The 15,670-nt window shown below is 46.6% G+C and overlaps 1 protein-coding gene across 3 annotated transcripts in view; it reads left to right on the top strand.

Annotated features, from left to right (window-relative positions):
• The window catches only part of GAN (gigaxonin), a 60,135-nt gene extending 46,878 nt beyond the window's left edge, over positions 1-13,257 (top strand). For all 3 annotated transcript variants that reach the window (XM_082711042.1, XM_082711044.1, XM_082711043.1), the window contains one exon: positions 86-13,257. In XM_082711042.1, coding sequence (XP_082567168.1) covers positions 86-267 — 182 coding nt within the window. In that variant the 3' untranslated portion in view covers positions 268-13,257. The remainder of the gene's footprint in view (positions 1-85) is intronic.
• The last annotated feature ends 2,413 nt before the right edge of the window (positions 13,258-15,670 follow it).

The following is a 15,670-nucleotide window of genomic DNA, read 5'->3' as shown; positions in this document are numbered from 1 at the left end:
AAGACCCTTGTGGTAATGTTGCTGGATGTGTTTCCCAGTGACTCCAAGTCACATTGTGTCACCTCTGCTGCTTCTCGCGGTCTAGGTACCAATTACGACTACGTGCGTGAGTTTAAAAGAAGCACAGGGACCTGGCACCACACGAAGCCACTCCTTCCGTCTGACCTTCGCCGCACCGGGTGCGCTGCCTTACGCATTGCAAATTGCAAGCTTTTCCGCCTGCAGCTCCAGCAAGGCTTGTTCCGTATCCGTGTCCATTCACCTTGAAGAGGGGGCCGGAGCAGAGGCAAAGCTCCCAACCAAGCGCACCGTGACACAGCTTTCTGCGAGGGGGACAGAGGTGGCCGCCGAAACTTGCTCTGTGTGCCGGGCTTTGTATGGTAACTCTGGTGGCTTTACTGTCATGCTTAGAAGCCTGAGGTTCCGCTCTCGGTGGGGAGAACCCGTAACTGTGGAAAAAGCTCCCTTGGAGGAATCCTGTCCTCCACTTAGATGTGTCTGCAGACGGACGGAGGCTAGTCGCCGTCAAAGGGAGAAGGGAAGTGGGAATCGATATCATGTAAAATATTGAAGTTAAAATCCTAAGGTGCATTTTCTCTGAAGGGAACCCATATCTGAGTGACTGCTGTGTTCGAGTACCTGGCTTTGGTAAACAAACAAAAATCCGTATATGCAAATCAACATATCCAAACATACCAAGATTGCTTTCCTACTGCACTTGGAAGGAAATGTCATGCCTAACCCTGCCTGACCGATCAAGGTTTGTGCCTAAAATGTTAGATTGGACTGTATGCCGGTTAGTGTCCATTTACTACTAGTACTGTGTCCGAAGACTCTTTTTTAAACTATATTATCATGAATTGAAACTAAGATAAAATTTCTCGTTTACGACATTCTATCTTAGTCATCTAAAGTTTCAGTAAATCCATGAGTCAGGTTGCAGCCCTCATGTGAATTTAAGAGAAGTTGCTAACTTCTGTATTAATTCAGATACATCATGCCATAATTTCTGGGGTAGTTCTCCTGGAGTTTGTGAAGGATTCATGCAGTGCTGTTCCTCCCTGCAAATAATCAGAACCATTTTATAAACACGAGGTTATTAAGCAGAGTAGGAGATTTTCTAGAAGAAAGACATAAGTCAGACACATCATAAAGGTCTGCTGTGACTACAAAAACTGTCCGGACAAAATATATAGGGATCAAAAACCAATCTGTCCGAAAGCACACAAAGTCTTGTTTACTACTGTTTAGGATTGAAAACTTGTCTTAGAACGCACACCTGCGTAAGAATCTAGTCTTTATAGCAGAATTTTCTCAGTGCCGTTTACTAGCAAGAGTTTTAGACAAATTATGTTATAAGTAAAGTTTGGCTGGTAGAATAAACTACCTCAACTTAATTTCATTCTGTTCATAGTAGAACGAATTATCTCTTCCTCTACTCCCTGCCCCCCCCACTCCCATGTCACCCCACTTCCCGTTGGGGGAAGAAGTCTGTTGTTAGTAGCACTTATTTTATAAGATACTTTGTTTTCCATTCAAATTATGCCACCTTAGTGTGCAATCAGAGACTTCAAAGTGCTTGATGACATCATAATTTGAATTTTATGCAATATCAGATTTCTAATCAATTTAATACAGAGCTCTTCATTTCTAATTGTTTCCTGCAGCTTTTTCCCGCCTCTTGGTAAATGGCTGTAAGAAGCAGTATTTTGTCTTAATAATTAATAAATGTATAAATGTATCCTTTGGTTACAAATTTGAGAATAGGAGTTTCTTCTGGAAACTTCCTAAATGGAATGCTTGTATGCTGTTAACAACATGCATATGAAACATGGCTTATGTTCCCCTCCCCCAGCACCATGAATAGAAAAAAGGGTTACCCCCTCTCTGCAGATTTTTTTTTCTTACACCTACTAGGAGTCAGTACAATGCTATAAAAGTTGCCGGGAGAAGCCTTGCCTGTGGGGGTTCTAAAGAGTGTTGTGTGCGGCAGGAGATCCTAGCAGAAGAAGGCATGCGGTGTTTATCTTCTGTATCAGAGGCACTAGGCCAGATTTGCCACACGTTCCTGTAACACAGTCAAATCCAGTGTATAAAGCAAAGCTGACCTTTTTTTCTTTGTATTGTGTACCAGTCAGCTGTAGTCTGCACACCTTCCCAGTGATGCCTGGGGTATCTTTTTATCAAAACAAGCCACGCGACCACAGCAGAGAAAGCAAACTTCTTTTTCCAATTAGAGATTCATTTTTTAGGGGAAACAAATCGCTGAAAAAGTGAATTTTCTTTGGTAGCATATCCTGTACAGAACAGAACCTTGGCCTTCAGAAGTTGCAGCTGGGGTACGTTAAAGCAGTGACTGATGTCCTATGGAAGCCGTGACAGTCAGCAACTCTCTTTCTTTAATTTCTGAAGCTTAAAATTCTTCCCAGTCTATGCCAGGCCTCTCCAAGGAGACAGTTCATTGTTTAGGAGTGAATGAGTCCCTGTTGCAATACTTTCAGTGCCTGCATGACTTGGTCAATTCATTTTATAAAAACAGTTCTTTTTTAAGTTTTTTATGCAATTCATTGACACAGTAGCTGCAGAAATTAGGTAATGTTTTTTAAAATAAATTTGCCACATAATATGGGATGCTATCACCAACAGTAGCTGCTAAGTGCCAAACTGTTATTTTCCTATATATAATATATATATTAAAATACTACATTGAAGTGTAGGAATATATTTAATTTTATTATGTTCGAAAATTAATTATGACCTTTTTTTGTAAATGACCGTGACTTCGGTATTGTGAAATAAATTTTAACTCATTTCATGCAGGTTTAACATTCCGCTTATGCCTTGAAACATCTTTTCTTAACAAATTTTTTAATACTTCTTTTTCACAAGGCACTTGTACCAGGCATAGGTTGGAATTGGCAGTTGAGGATAGATCTTAAAATTTTAAATAAAATACCTTTGGGGGAAGTGCAATGTATTTTCATTATCCCTCCAGCAGAAGGAAAGTTGTCTCAGGTTAGAGTCAGTGAATATTTAAAGGATCTCTCCTAGGCTGCTGTCTAAGGTAGGCTTGTTTGTTTGTTAGTTTGTTTGTTTAATGCATCCAAATATAGATTTTTTGAAGAGGTAAGTGTTTAATTTAAGATGAAGTGGTTTGTTTGGGATTTATTTTTGTGAGTGTGTGAGAGTGCTTGTATCCTGCGAGAGGGAGAAGTGTGAGAGGGGGAGAATGTGTGTGTGTGTTATGTGACTTGGTAAGTGTGTTTCTATATGTTTACTTTTTCAATTGTAGCAAGACTACATATATTACTGTCTTCTGGTGCTTCAGATAAATTCTTGAGCCCATGGCCCTTCAGTTTATACTACTGAGTTAGACTCACGTTGGGTGTAAATATTCATAGAGTTGTAGTTGGTAGGAAATCTTACTTGGTGTTTCCATTTCTTTAGTGGGATTAAGTACCGTGTTCACCAACTGGTATGGTTGGTAGGCTATAAAGATTTGGCCTAAGAAATTTTTAAATTCATTGCTTATTTCATCAGTTCTTTATTTCATTGCTGTGAGGCATTGATAGCTAACAGTAGGCTTTGCTCAGACTGCAACAACCAAAAAAGAGTATTTGGGCAATGATGGATGGTATATTCTTTGTACTGAACGGTCTGGTTACGTCACCACTTCAACAATGCTTTGACGGTGCCATTTTTATAATTTATAAGTGGAGGGTGGGGTTCCCTAGGCAACATACAGGAAGCACATCCTTACACTGACCTGGTAGAGATAGGGCTGTCTTTGCCGTGGTGCCTCATTACTTGTGGTAGTAATTGGGTTTTTTGGAGACATTCTTTAGCTGCCTTGGTCTGTTGGAGTTCCAGTTGGTGCATTCCTGCTTCACTGTACCCAACCAAAAAGTTTTCCAAGGAGTGCTGAAAACACTGCAGTATTGCCTTCTTGCTGGCCTGCTTGATTCCAGAGAGTCTCTTGTGGTCAGATAAAGACATCTGATTATCTGGGGAAAGAATGAGGTGGCACTTGGCATGGATTTAAAAGGCGCTGGAACCCCCTTAAGCACCTGGTTAGGGGGAAGGGTAAGACTGCCTTGTTCTGTGGCTGCCCCTCACAAAGTTGGGGAGCCTTCGGGAGCCAAGGAGAGAGGAGACTCACGATTATTACAGAAAAGCTGTCCTGGGTTTAATCAGCAAATGCTTCTAGCACCCCAGCCAAAAATTCTGTTGGGATTTCTGGAGAGCTTTCATGCTGCCCTCCCTCTAGATGGTCAACTCCTTGTGGGCAGCGACCCTCTCTTGGCCATCTGCTAATCCCAGTGCTTGGCACACACCAGGCAGCCAGTAAATGGTTGGCCACTGCAGTACAGTACTCTTGTTGTCAAAATGATGTTTATCACTGGATTGAGAAGTCCTCTCCATGAGCGACTCATTTCGCTGGAACTTTGTGCACGGACGGGCTGGCCTCATGTTGTAGGGTAAGAACCTAGTACAGAAGAAAAAAAAAAAATGTAAAGTGCCTGACATACGGATGCAGACGTCTTTGGTGTCCATGTGGTTCTGTAGGATTTGGGGACCCTATCCTCAGCAATCGTAATGCCATTTATCACACTTAGTGTTGGGTTTTAGTTATTGTTTTGTACATGTGGTTCCAAGCCTTTTCCAGAACATACTGCTTGGATCCTCACATCTCTGTGATGGGTGCAGCGCCTCCCGCCCTCGGACAGGGAACAGTCTCTCAGGCCCAGTAGATGCAGCCTCTTTCCCCACCTCACATGTGAGCAGAAACCATTATCATTTCACTGTTCAGCCTTTGAGACTCCCACTTAGTTTTTAGGTGTACAAGTATTTTTTTTTTAAGATTTTATTTATTTATTTGTCAGAGATAGAGGGGGAGAGAGCGAGTGAGCACAGGCAGACAGAGAGGCAGGCAGAGGTAGAGGGAGAAGCAGGCTCCCTGCCGAGCAAAGAGCCCGATATGGGACTCGATCCCAGGGCGCTGGGATCATGACCTGAGCCGAAGGCAGCTGCTCAACCACCTGAGCCACCCAGGCGTCCCTAGGTGTACAAGTATTTTTAGTCGTAAAATAATCTTTTGTGGTATAACTTAAACCCCCAAACATGTCCTTCACAAGTTACCCAGATATAAGCTGAAAGGTGTTTGGTTTTCTTTGTCCATTAGCCAGAGGAAATTTAAGAATTTATGAAGGTCGTAAGAGCAGGAGTACTAAGTATTCGTGTTTGACAGAGAAGCACTTTTTCCTTTTAAAGATCTGAAGCGTCATTTATACTACTTTTCTTACCACATCTGAAATCAGCGAGGGAGAAGGGATTGTGTCTTAGAGTGTTGGAGAAGATATTTTGCTCGCTTGCTAATAACGCCTGAAGTACTCCTTCTAGCCAGTTCAGGAATGATAGAGATGTGTGGTATGCTGGTAAGGGGTAACCCACTTGCCCATATGGAAGAAGAACATGAAATCAGGTTGAGGCTTTGCTGCCTGCTGGTGGTCAAGTCAATACTATGGAAATAGAGACTTCTGCGATTTTTTTTTGGCAAGCCAACTGGTAAAACATTTAAAACTTGTGTATTTTTCGGAAGCGATTCTATTTTGAATCCTAACTCTATCTATCTCAGCTTTGTCCCAGGGCCGTCCCTGTGTTTACGTGACACCTAAGGAGCTCGGTTACGACTCTGCTCCTTGGTGTAAGTGTGCGCAATTGAGGAGAGTGTGTTCGCGTTCCCTTCTGTCCCCGAAATTGGGTCTTTAAACTTCCCCCCTTCCTCATCACATCACATATCTGCAAATAAATCAGCCTTGCATCATGGCCTGTGGCAGAACACTGTCACCTTCGCTTTTTCTTTTTTGAGATAAAAACCAATACTTTAAAATTGCTGCTCAGCTGAAATTCAGGCTAATTATAGAGTTCGATATTGATGTCGTCATGGCCCAGCGAAGCTGCTGTAAATGCTTCCGTCAGGGTGATCTGTGTTAGAGAAGTCACGAGCCGGAGCGGGGAGGCAGCCCGCGCAGTCAGTGCACACGTGGCTTCGTTCGGATCCGGCCATTCACGTGACCCGTACTGACACACGGCCACTCCAGATCGTTCGGATCCCAAGCAGATGCAGGCTCATCCTTCTTTCTGGTCAGCAAATTACATTTATTAGATCTTTATTTTTAGCATTTCCACAAAAATCATAGATTTGAAAATACCTTGTTTTTATTTTTCCTCCTCATCAATTACGAATAAAGTGAACGTTAGAAGCTTGAGTTACATTTTTTCCAGTTAAACCTGTGAACTTGGTATAAACATGACTGTACGTAGCTCTCTTTATCATGTTTCCTGTTTAGGGGGATGAGAATTACCTGCACTTACTCCCTTGTTCTTTGTGTTTATAGGAAAAACTCCGTTTTCGGCTACCTCATTATGTAGTGTTGTGCTTGATCCCCTGCCAATTTAGGAGAATTCAACACATTCTGTCCTTTAACAAAAGCCTGGAAGCAAGCAGCGGGCGGCCTTGAGGAATACAATTCTCTAAGGCATATTTTCCATTTTACTACTTTTTTTTTTTTTAAATAGGCACTTTTAATCAGGAGGAACAATCATTCTCCTAGAGCTGCTGCAAAGTGATTACTTGAAACTCAACTTGAACTTTAAAGAGTCTTTAAAAGACTGTGTTTTCATAACGTAGAGAAGTAGTATATTGAAACAGCACTGCTGTGTAAAACAGAGGGCCTGTGCCCCATCCCGCTAGGACCAGACGGGAGAAGGTGTCTGTGGAATCAGACCCAGCATTTGGAGTGGACTTGCTCGGGGCCGTTGTGCTCCGTTGTCTACAAGGTGCTACTGCGAGCAGCTTAAGGAGCTCTTAAGTGTAATTCCATAAATTTGTTTCCCAAGAATCTTTAATTTTGATAAAAATTGAGGTTCATTAGTAGATTCCTCTTCTCTTTTGGTTCTCACAGTCTAGGGTTTTCTTTTCATTTTTTTAAGATTTTATTTATTTATTTGACAGAGATCACAAGCAGGCAGAGAGGCAGGCGGGTGGGGGGCGGCGGGGGGAAGCAGGCTCCCCGCTGAGCAGAGAGCCCAACTCGGGGCTCAATCCCAGGACCTTGGGATCATGACCTGAGCCGAAGGCAGAGGCTTTAACCCACTGAGCCACCCAGGCGCCCCAGTCTAGGGTTTTAAAATGAAATCTAAAAGTGTTTCCGAAGTACAGGGTTGAGGTTGACCACACAACACAGAATTGTGTTCTACTTAAAATGATGCGTGAGTGGATTTGCTTTGAGCATCAGTGGAACGTGCCTTCTGCACGTGGCTCTGTTCTCGCCTGTGTCTGTCAACTTCCCTGGTCCGTAAGCTCGGGGGAGCCGTGAGGTCCACCGATTCCTGCAGTCAGACCTTCCCTTCCCAGAGTGGTTTCTCACGGGAATGACCCAGCATCCCCAGTGCCCAAAAGAGTTACGCCCATTCCTAAAGACCTAGTGTACGAATCACTGATGGACCAGGTGAGACCTAACAACGGAATTGTCGTTGTGCTCCACGTGATCTAGTTTTCCAGCCTGTACTTTTTTAGAACGAAAGGCAGAGTTTCCCCCCACATGACAGGACATCCACATCTCCTGGGGCTAGCAGCAGGCGTGAGACCTTCCCCAAGTGGTTTCCGAGCGAACCAAGACGTAGGGCCTTGGAGCCCCAACCTTTTTATTTCAGTTATTGTGAGGAAAACATGTATAAATACTTGATGTACTTTCCCAGGCAAACCTAGTAGCTGCAAGGACCCAGGCCATGGTGCTGGGTGTGGGTGGGTTCAAAGACCAGGACCACAGACCGTGACCTTCAGGAGTCCCGCAGCCCTAGAGCCCGGTTCCTTACGTGCAAATGTAGGGTAAACGGGGGTGTTGACCTCTTTGGGCTGCTTCGAAGATCAGGCACATAATGAAGGTGAGAACCTGGCAGCCCCTGTTTCACCCGTAGCTATGGCCACTGTGGCCACTCACCTCAGCCTCGGGTCCCTGATGGTGAGCCCCAGGGAGGGGGACAGCACTGCTCTCATTGTGTATCCTGGCCTTCGCCCTTCCCCATTCGAACCTCTGCTGCCAAGAGGTCTATAAGTAAACGAACATTTGTGTTGATAAAATGATTTGCTTTCTGGACCTCTGCCACTGCTGTCCTTCCGCTGCTCTAATATTTGAATTCAGGGTGATTCCGTAGAGCTGAACCATCCTAGAATGTGTGCTTGGAACATTGAGAGTTGTTTTAGATAAACCTCAATTAAGAATTTGCCTAAGGAAACCCTTAAAACTCTTTACCAAAGTTTAATCTTTGTTTTTCCCCTAAGATGGATGTCACAGGTAGTGACCTACACTGGTCACATAAATTGTAGATATTTTAGATCTCTGCTCCAGATCAGTATACCTGTTCTATCTCAACTTGGATGCCATGTGAAACTTAAACAAACAAACAAAATTTGTGTTACAAGTGTGTGTGTGTGTGTGTGTGTATGTGTAGCACTTTTGCACCTTCAAATAAAGTAGGGCTATTTAAGTAGATGATTCAGAAAGTGAGCTCCTTAAACCCTTCCATACGGTCACTTTCTCTCTGGTTCCCACCCAGGGTCCAGCAGATGTGGCAGCATGAGAGGCATTCTGTAAAGCCGTTCTGCTCTCTCTGTGAATAAGCAAAGGAAGGAGGGACAGGGCTGACAGGGCTGAGAAGTGGACGACACAGTCATGACAGACAGCGCTGCTGCAAACGGCCACAGGTGCCCTGGCCGTTTGTGACACTTTTCTTAGCGACGTGTTTAAAGACCTAGAAGGCTGAGAAAAGTGCTCGGAGGGATTAAGTGTTTGTTGGGTGTGAGGCTCCCCCAGCGCTGTGACAATCTGATAGATGGCTAAATAGTCTCATATCCAGGTTTAGAAAAGGTAGTTTCTAAATGAAAAAGAAAAAAGGCGGGGGGGGGGGTCACTGATAATTTGAACATAAGCCAAGTATTGAAAAACAAGAATGGGGCGCCTGGCTGGCTCAGTCGGCAGAGCGTATGGCTCTTGATCTCAGGGTCGTGAGCTCAAGCCCCACTTTGGGCTTAGAGCATAGTTTTAAAAAATAAATTAAAAAGGAAAAAAAAAAAAAGAATAGTGTTTGTGTGTGGGACTGGTAGCCAGAAAAGGAAGTGTCTGTACTACTTGGTCCCCCGGCTGCACTGATGGACACTGGGACCATGGCATTTAGCCGCCAGTTCCAGGTGCCACCATTGGAGAGGCCTGAGACACAGGCCTGTGAGGACTTGTTTAGAACATGCAGGTGTGCGTGGCTCAGGCGAACAGCGGACATTGAGACAGAGTGGCCTCACGGTAAGGTAGGAACCCTCCGTGGCACTGAGCGCTTGTCTTTGAACATGCCACCTAGGAGAGCCCTTGCAGCTGTGACCAGCGGCATGACCACGTCTGTGCATGAGTGCTTTGTGGCTAGATATGGGTCACCGTCTCCAAAGCTCCTTGCAGACAAACAGCTTAGTTAAAAAAAAATTGGGGTGGGTGAGTTTGTACTTCTGCACTGATTTTGGGGAGAAGAGCCTTTGTTCCTTTCAACCTGTGCTCCCCCTTCCTTTCCTCCCTGACCACCTCCTGTCCACAGCCTCCTGACTGTGGCCTCTGGCCAACAGCCACATCCTTCTTCAGCAGAACTTTCAGAAATAGGCACAATTCTAGAGATTTCCCTAAAACCGTATTGTTAACTGGAACCACAATTCTTGCTTTTTATCTACTTTTTGCTTGAAATCTGTCGGTATCTTTGCAGATGTAAGAAAACTGATAAGTAAAAATTGCATTCTTTCAAGTAGGACTTAGGTAACCAAGGCCAGGAATGCTCTTGAGGGGGCTTGTATGCTGGGCCCCCTGGCTGGCCAACCTCTCCAGACCCTTTCCAGCTCAATGAAGTCTTATTGTTCTTTGAGAAGAGTTTCCAAGGGATCTGATTCCTCTTGTGATTTTGCTTTCCCTCTTCTATGAAGCTACAAGGCAGTCTTAGTCCTGGAGGGGAGGGAGGCTGCCCCTCACTCCATGTGTCTCTTCCGGCCCTCCCCGGTCTTGGCGAAGATCTGCCCCAAAACAGAGGAACCAAGCATTAGCCAAGGTGTGCACCCAGGTCCTCAGGGGTGGAGGGGAGCTGTCTGGGCTCCCCCATCTCTTGGGTGCATTTTCTGATTTCTCGAGTCGTCTTGGCTTACTAATAAGCTCTGTTTGAACCAGTGTTGGCTTTCCTCCCCACGTCCCACTGTGGTTGCCCAAAGACCCTGCTGGAGGGTCTCCAGGAAGCAGGCTCGTCCTCAGTTGACACATCTCTCTGCACCAGTTAGGACTTCAGTCAGGGTGGGAGAGGTCATTCTGGTCTTGTTTTCAAGGGTCCTCTTACGTACGCCCTCTGCTTGGCCTTCCCGCCCTGCCTCTGCTCCTCATCCCACACCTGTCCCAACTAGGGGTTTTAACTGCATATAAAGTATGTATCCCAGAAAGGGGGGAAAAGGGGAAAACAAAACAAACAAAAATAATGATAATAATAAATAAAATTTAAAAAAAAAAAAAAAAAACCTCTTCTTGTTTCCCAGCCTGTTAGCCTGAAAATATTTACTGAAAAGGCATCTTCTGGGAGCTCCTACCCCAGCCTTTGTGACTAGCACTTTCCACAGCCAGCTGGCCCTGGCTGCAAGAGAGCCAGACCTGTCCTCCAGGCTCCAGGGAGCTTCCCAGAGTCCAGATCGCCCTGCTCCTTCCTGGGTAGAGCTCAGGGCCAGAGCCTCCCCTCTGAGGCATGGCCAGCTCTAGACAAGAAGAGCCTCGTGGGGGCCCAGCTCGGCCACCTCCCTCACAGGCTCCTCGCTGAGCCAAGAGAAGGGGCTCCAGATGCCACACGTACTACCTCAGCACCCAGCCTCAAGGCACTGTGTGGCCCCCATTGCCTGGCGAGGCCTACTGGGGGCTCCTGGGAGACTGGCCTGGGCCCCGGCCGCCTGCACACCCGCCGTGGGGCTCATCTGGGGGCTTGGGACCTGCACCGTGCTCTCGAGCGTTCGGGAGAGCATAGCAAGACCGTGGTCTCCTTTTACTCTTCCGGAGCTCTGACTTCAAAACACGCCGCTCAAATTGTGAGTAGAATCAGAAATCAGAATTGCTCGTTTACAATCAGAGAGACCATCTTTTCATATTTTTTTCAAAAGAGATTTTTGCTTCAGAAGAAACTCCAGAAGATAACATGTATTACTGTTAACCTAGCATGTGCTTGCTGACTTTGACTCTTAACGCTTTGTTTAAAAAACAAAACAAAACAAAAAAAAAAAAAACAACTATGTAGGAACTGGTGCATGGGGCAAAAGGGTGTCATCAGCTTAAAAACCAATTTACGTGGGTTCACAGCATCTTCTTCCCTCCATGGGACCTCAGAGTTCAGGTTCTCCGTGAAAACAGTCACATTCCGCGGGGCAGATAACTTTATGGCAGGAGATGTATCAAGAGGCCTTTCGTGGAGACAAGCACAGACTCTTTAGCAACACTCGCTTAATTCAGCCATCAGTGGCTTTTTCTGCTGATGGGATGCTTTTTCTTTTGACTCCTTGTAACACAGCTTTCATTTGTTTTCCTCGTTCCTGCACCCTCCCTGTCGCCAGGGACACAGCAATGCCTATTTTGTTTCAAATCCTCCCATTGGTGAATTCTGACAGCCGAACAGCGGGAATCATGGCCTCGGCCCAGGAGTCGAGCGCTCACGGCAGCCCCCCGTGCACGGGTGTCCCTCCCTGAACCGGGGCGGGCCGCGCTGCTTCTGCTACGAGCAGCTCCCCGCTGCAGCCCCGTCCGCTCCCGCCCTCCTCAGCAACCACAGTGAGGAAGCACGTTAGGCAGGCTTGGGCAGACTTCGTGCCATCCCTGTGTGTCCCCAGTAACGGAGAAGCTTGTCTCGATCTGTGAATGAGACCCATGGTAACTCATGACACAGCGGTACGTTCGTTTGGTTTGTTCACTGAGGCAGATCTCCCGCTGGAAGCAAACGATTAAGGGAATTCCTTAAAGCAGGACCTTAAGCTCAGTTTGACTCTCCCGATATTTAGGGCTGGTCCTCACGGTGGGCCCTGAGCCTGGCAGAACGGCCAGCGATGGGCCCATGGCCTGCATGGCATCAGGCATAAATGCGTGGTAGTTGCCCTTGTCAAGAACTGGCTTTTAGCACCCTCTTGATTGGCCATTTTGATGATTTCCGTGCCATTAGGAAGATTTCACACATACCAAGTTCAGAGGACACGGTATCCGAATTCATCTGGTTGAACAGCAGTCTTCGTTTAATTAACATATAATTTATGTTTCCTGACATGGCGCATACAGAGTCGTTCTAGTTTAAACCCTGCAGCTTTTACTATCTGATAAGATTCCAAGTGGAGCAGTCCGCTCAGATGTGTGTTCGCTGGAGGTTGTGTTGTGTGACAGGTATCCCGGTCTTCCAGGAAACACCTCCTGCTTGAAAAACAAACAAACAAAAAAAAAAAAAGAAAAAAAAGATTTGCAGTGAAATGCACAGAAGCTAAAGGAAAGACATTGTATGGACAGTTGAAAATCTTTGCGGTACCGGAAAGCTGCAGCTTGTAGAATTGTACTCCTCAAACTCAGTAGGACAGTAGAGAAATTGTGCTGACTTGATTTCACTGAACTGTCACGTCTCCAGCCTACCGTGGTCCAAATGTATCCGTTTGTGTTGTGGAGTAACGTTTTCTCTTCCTTTGCTGGTATGAAATTTTAGCAAAGTGGAAGTAACTTTTTGAATTCGTAACGTTTCTTACAGAGTTGCTTGACGGTTGACAAGTAATACGGATGCACAAAGGGTCTGTTCCCTGTGTCCAGTCTGGTGGCACGCACTTTGTTCACCTCCTTCAGTGTGTTGTGGGGTGTAACTGCGGGTTGATCCCCGTCCGCGAGCGCGGGTATTGTGCTTGGGGGACATCTGCAGTCGTGCTGTTCTCTTGTACCGAGGATCAGTGAAAGTGTTTTATCTTTTTTATGTAGTTTGTATCGACTGGGTTTTATAACTGTAAGAAAACAGAAACAGAGTGTTGTATTTTGATCTGAAATTTGTCTATGGTAAAGTAATTTTGTTTTATGTATTGGAAGTTCATTTAAAACTTGAAATATTTTCTAGAAGGGTACCGAACAAAATGAATCGTCTTTAAGCTGTTTAATTAACCTAATAAAACAATTTGATGGAGAAGCCATTCTGGTTGGTTCCAATTTTTACAGCGGCTCCTGGTAAATCCACATCGTCGATAAAGCTTGACTTGACTTCCGAATGGATTAGTCTTTTTTGAGCCTCAGCTGAAACGGTTTGGGTCTTAGCTGCCTGGATCCTGACTCTTGAAGTAAGATCGACTCCTTGACAGCCACTCTCCACGGTCATGGCCTTCGTGGCTTCCAGCCCTACCAGAATAAGTCTCTACTCTGTCCTTCCCCAAGCCCCGCCAAAAAGCACAACCCTCCTTGGAAGAGGGAAAGAAATTACACTTCAGAGTAATAGAGGAGCTTGATACCAACAGTGCAGTTAGATGTTGGAGAATTCCTTCTTTGGCAGATGGAAGTCTCTGTAATTTCCTCTCGCTCCCTGGCCCAGAGACAGCACGCCTACAGTGACCAGTGCTGCTGACAACATGCTAGAGGGAGATCCCTACCAAAGATCAGGGGCGACAGGCTTAAAGAATCTATTAGTAAGATCAAAGCTATGTAAGTTGGCCATAGTCACTCCTGAAATCACAGCCAAAGAACAAATGGAACATATGTAATGGAATGAATATATATTTCACATTATATATGTCTGTGTGAACCCAGTCCTGGAGAAATTTACCCAGTTAGCCTGTTCTATGTAAGGGAGGGGTACTTGCTGGTTTTGACACAGGTGGAGATACGGCACAGGTAGAGATAAGCAACTCACGTGTTAACTCACTTCATTCTCCCAACAACCCATTTTATGGCCGAGAAACCGAGACCCAGAGAAGTTGGCACTCTGCCAAACCCACGGGTCCAGTGTTCCAGGAGGGGGCAGAGATGGGACCCAAGGTTGGCTGTCCAGTGACCTGTCTCTCTAGAAAGGAAAACAGACCTTTTTGAAAGCCGCTCATCTGTTTCCTGAATGGCCAAGGGTAGAAAATCAAACAGTTTTGTGGCTGAAGGGGTCAGTTTGGAGGAAACTCCCGGATGGGAGCCCATTAGGAGGGTCCATGCTGCCCCACCACCGTTCTTAGCTGAAAGAAAAGCCAACAAGAGCCAAGGTCTGTCTTTAAAATACCAAGACCAAGTTTGAGTGGGTTTATGTGTGTTTTATTTTAGAAGTGACCTGTACTGATTCATTCTTGTGTTCTGATTCTGAAAAAGAGAAACCTGCAGCTTTCTGGAGAGCCCGAGGGAGTTCGTTCCTGTGACCAGCCTGTGGCCCAGAGTAGCTTCTGAAGTTTGGGTGTGAGAGGGGCGTGTTCCGAGTTATCCGCTGCGCTGGCTCTTTCCCAAGGGTGGGGTCAGCGGCCTCTGCCGGCCCCAGTCTGTACCCAAAGATCTTTCTCTGCATTCCACACATTCCCTGCAAATAAAGTCAGCATGGGGGGGGGGGGGTGCTGCAGGGCCCTGGGCTGTGAGGGCAGAGGGTTCGAGTTCCAGGGTGACCTTGGGAATCCAGTTCCCTGGGGTGGTCGGGTGGCGTCTCCGCTCTGCTTTCCAAGTGGAGGGGCAACACTTCACACACGCTGGGGCGGTCACCATAAAACGGCAGAGGCGATCGAGGGCCGCTGAGGGTTAGTGACATCGGAACCCCGTGCTGCCGTGGAAGACCGATGGGGCTTCAGATCCGAGACCATTCCCAGCCGCATTGCTCAGAGTAGCCACAAGGTGGAGACAGCCCGAGCATCCAACGGGGACGGACAGCCGCACAAGCTGGGCCCCATCCCTGCGGTGGAATATTATCCAGCCAGAAAAAGGAAGGAAGCACGGACACAGGCTCTGATGCGGGCGAACCCTGAAAACGATGCCACGGGGAAGAAGCCAGGCACAAAGGGCCACGTAGGATTCCGTTTGTATGGAATGTCCAGAAAAGGCCAATCCTTGGAGTCAGAAAGTCGATCGGCAGGTGCCGGGGTCCTGTGGGCAGGAGCGGCTGGAGAGTGAGTGCTCCTGGGCACGAGGGGCAGGAAGATGTTCTGGAACTAGGTAGAGAGGCTTGCACACCAGGGAGACTGTACCGAATACCACGGCACTGTGCACTTCTCAGTGGTTTGTGTTACGTAAAGTTCACCTCAATAGAAAACAATGAGGGATGGACCAGAGCAGTGAAGAAAACAGATCAACTTGGAGGCTGCGTCGCTGGGAAGACTGAGGAAGGAGGGCGCCCGGGGTCAAGTGCAGAGTGCCGTGTGCCGCTGACAGGCGGCCTTGAGCGAGCAGAGATGCGGATAATGAGAGCCACCTGGGAGGTGTGGGGAGGCCTCTCTCGGGGGAGACGCCCCCGTGGGTCTGCCAGTCTCGGGTGACCTGCGGAGGTGTTCCGCAGGATCAGGAAACTGAAAGGAGTCTTCCAAACGATGTTTCTTGAATTAGATTCGAGAGGAGCCTGCGCACCGGTTGAACACCAGGCTGCGGGGTTC

The sequence above is a fragment of the Mustela nivalis genome (genome assembly GCF_964662115.1).
Source record: "Mustela nivalis genome assembly, chromosome: 18".
Taxonomy (NCBI): Eukaryota; Metazoa; Chordata; class Mammalia; order Carnivora; family Mustelidae; genus Mustela; species Mustela nivalis.
This window is presented reverse-complemented; position numbering and strand designations above follow the sequence as displayed.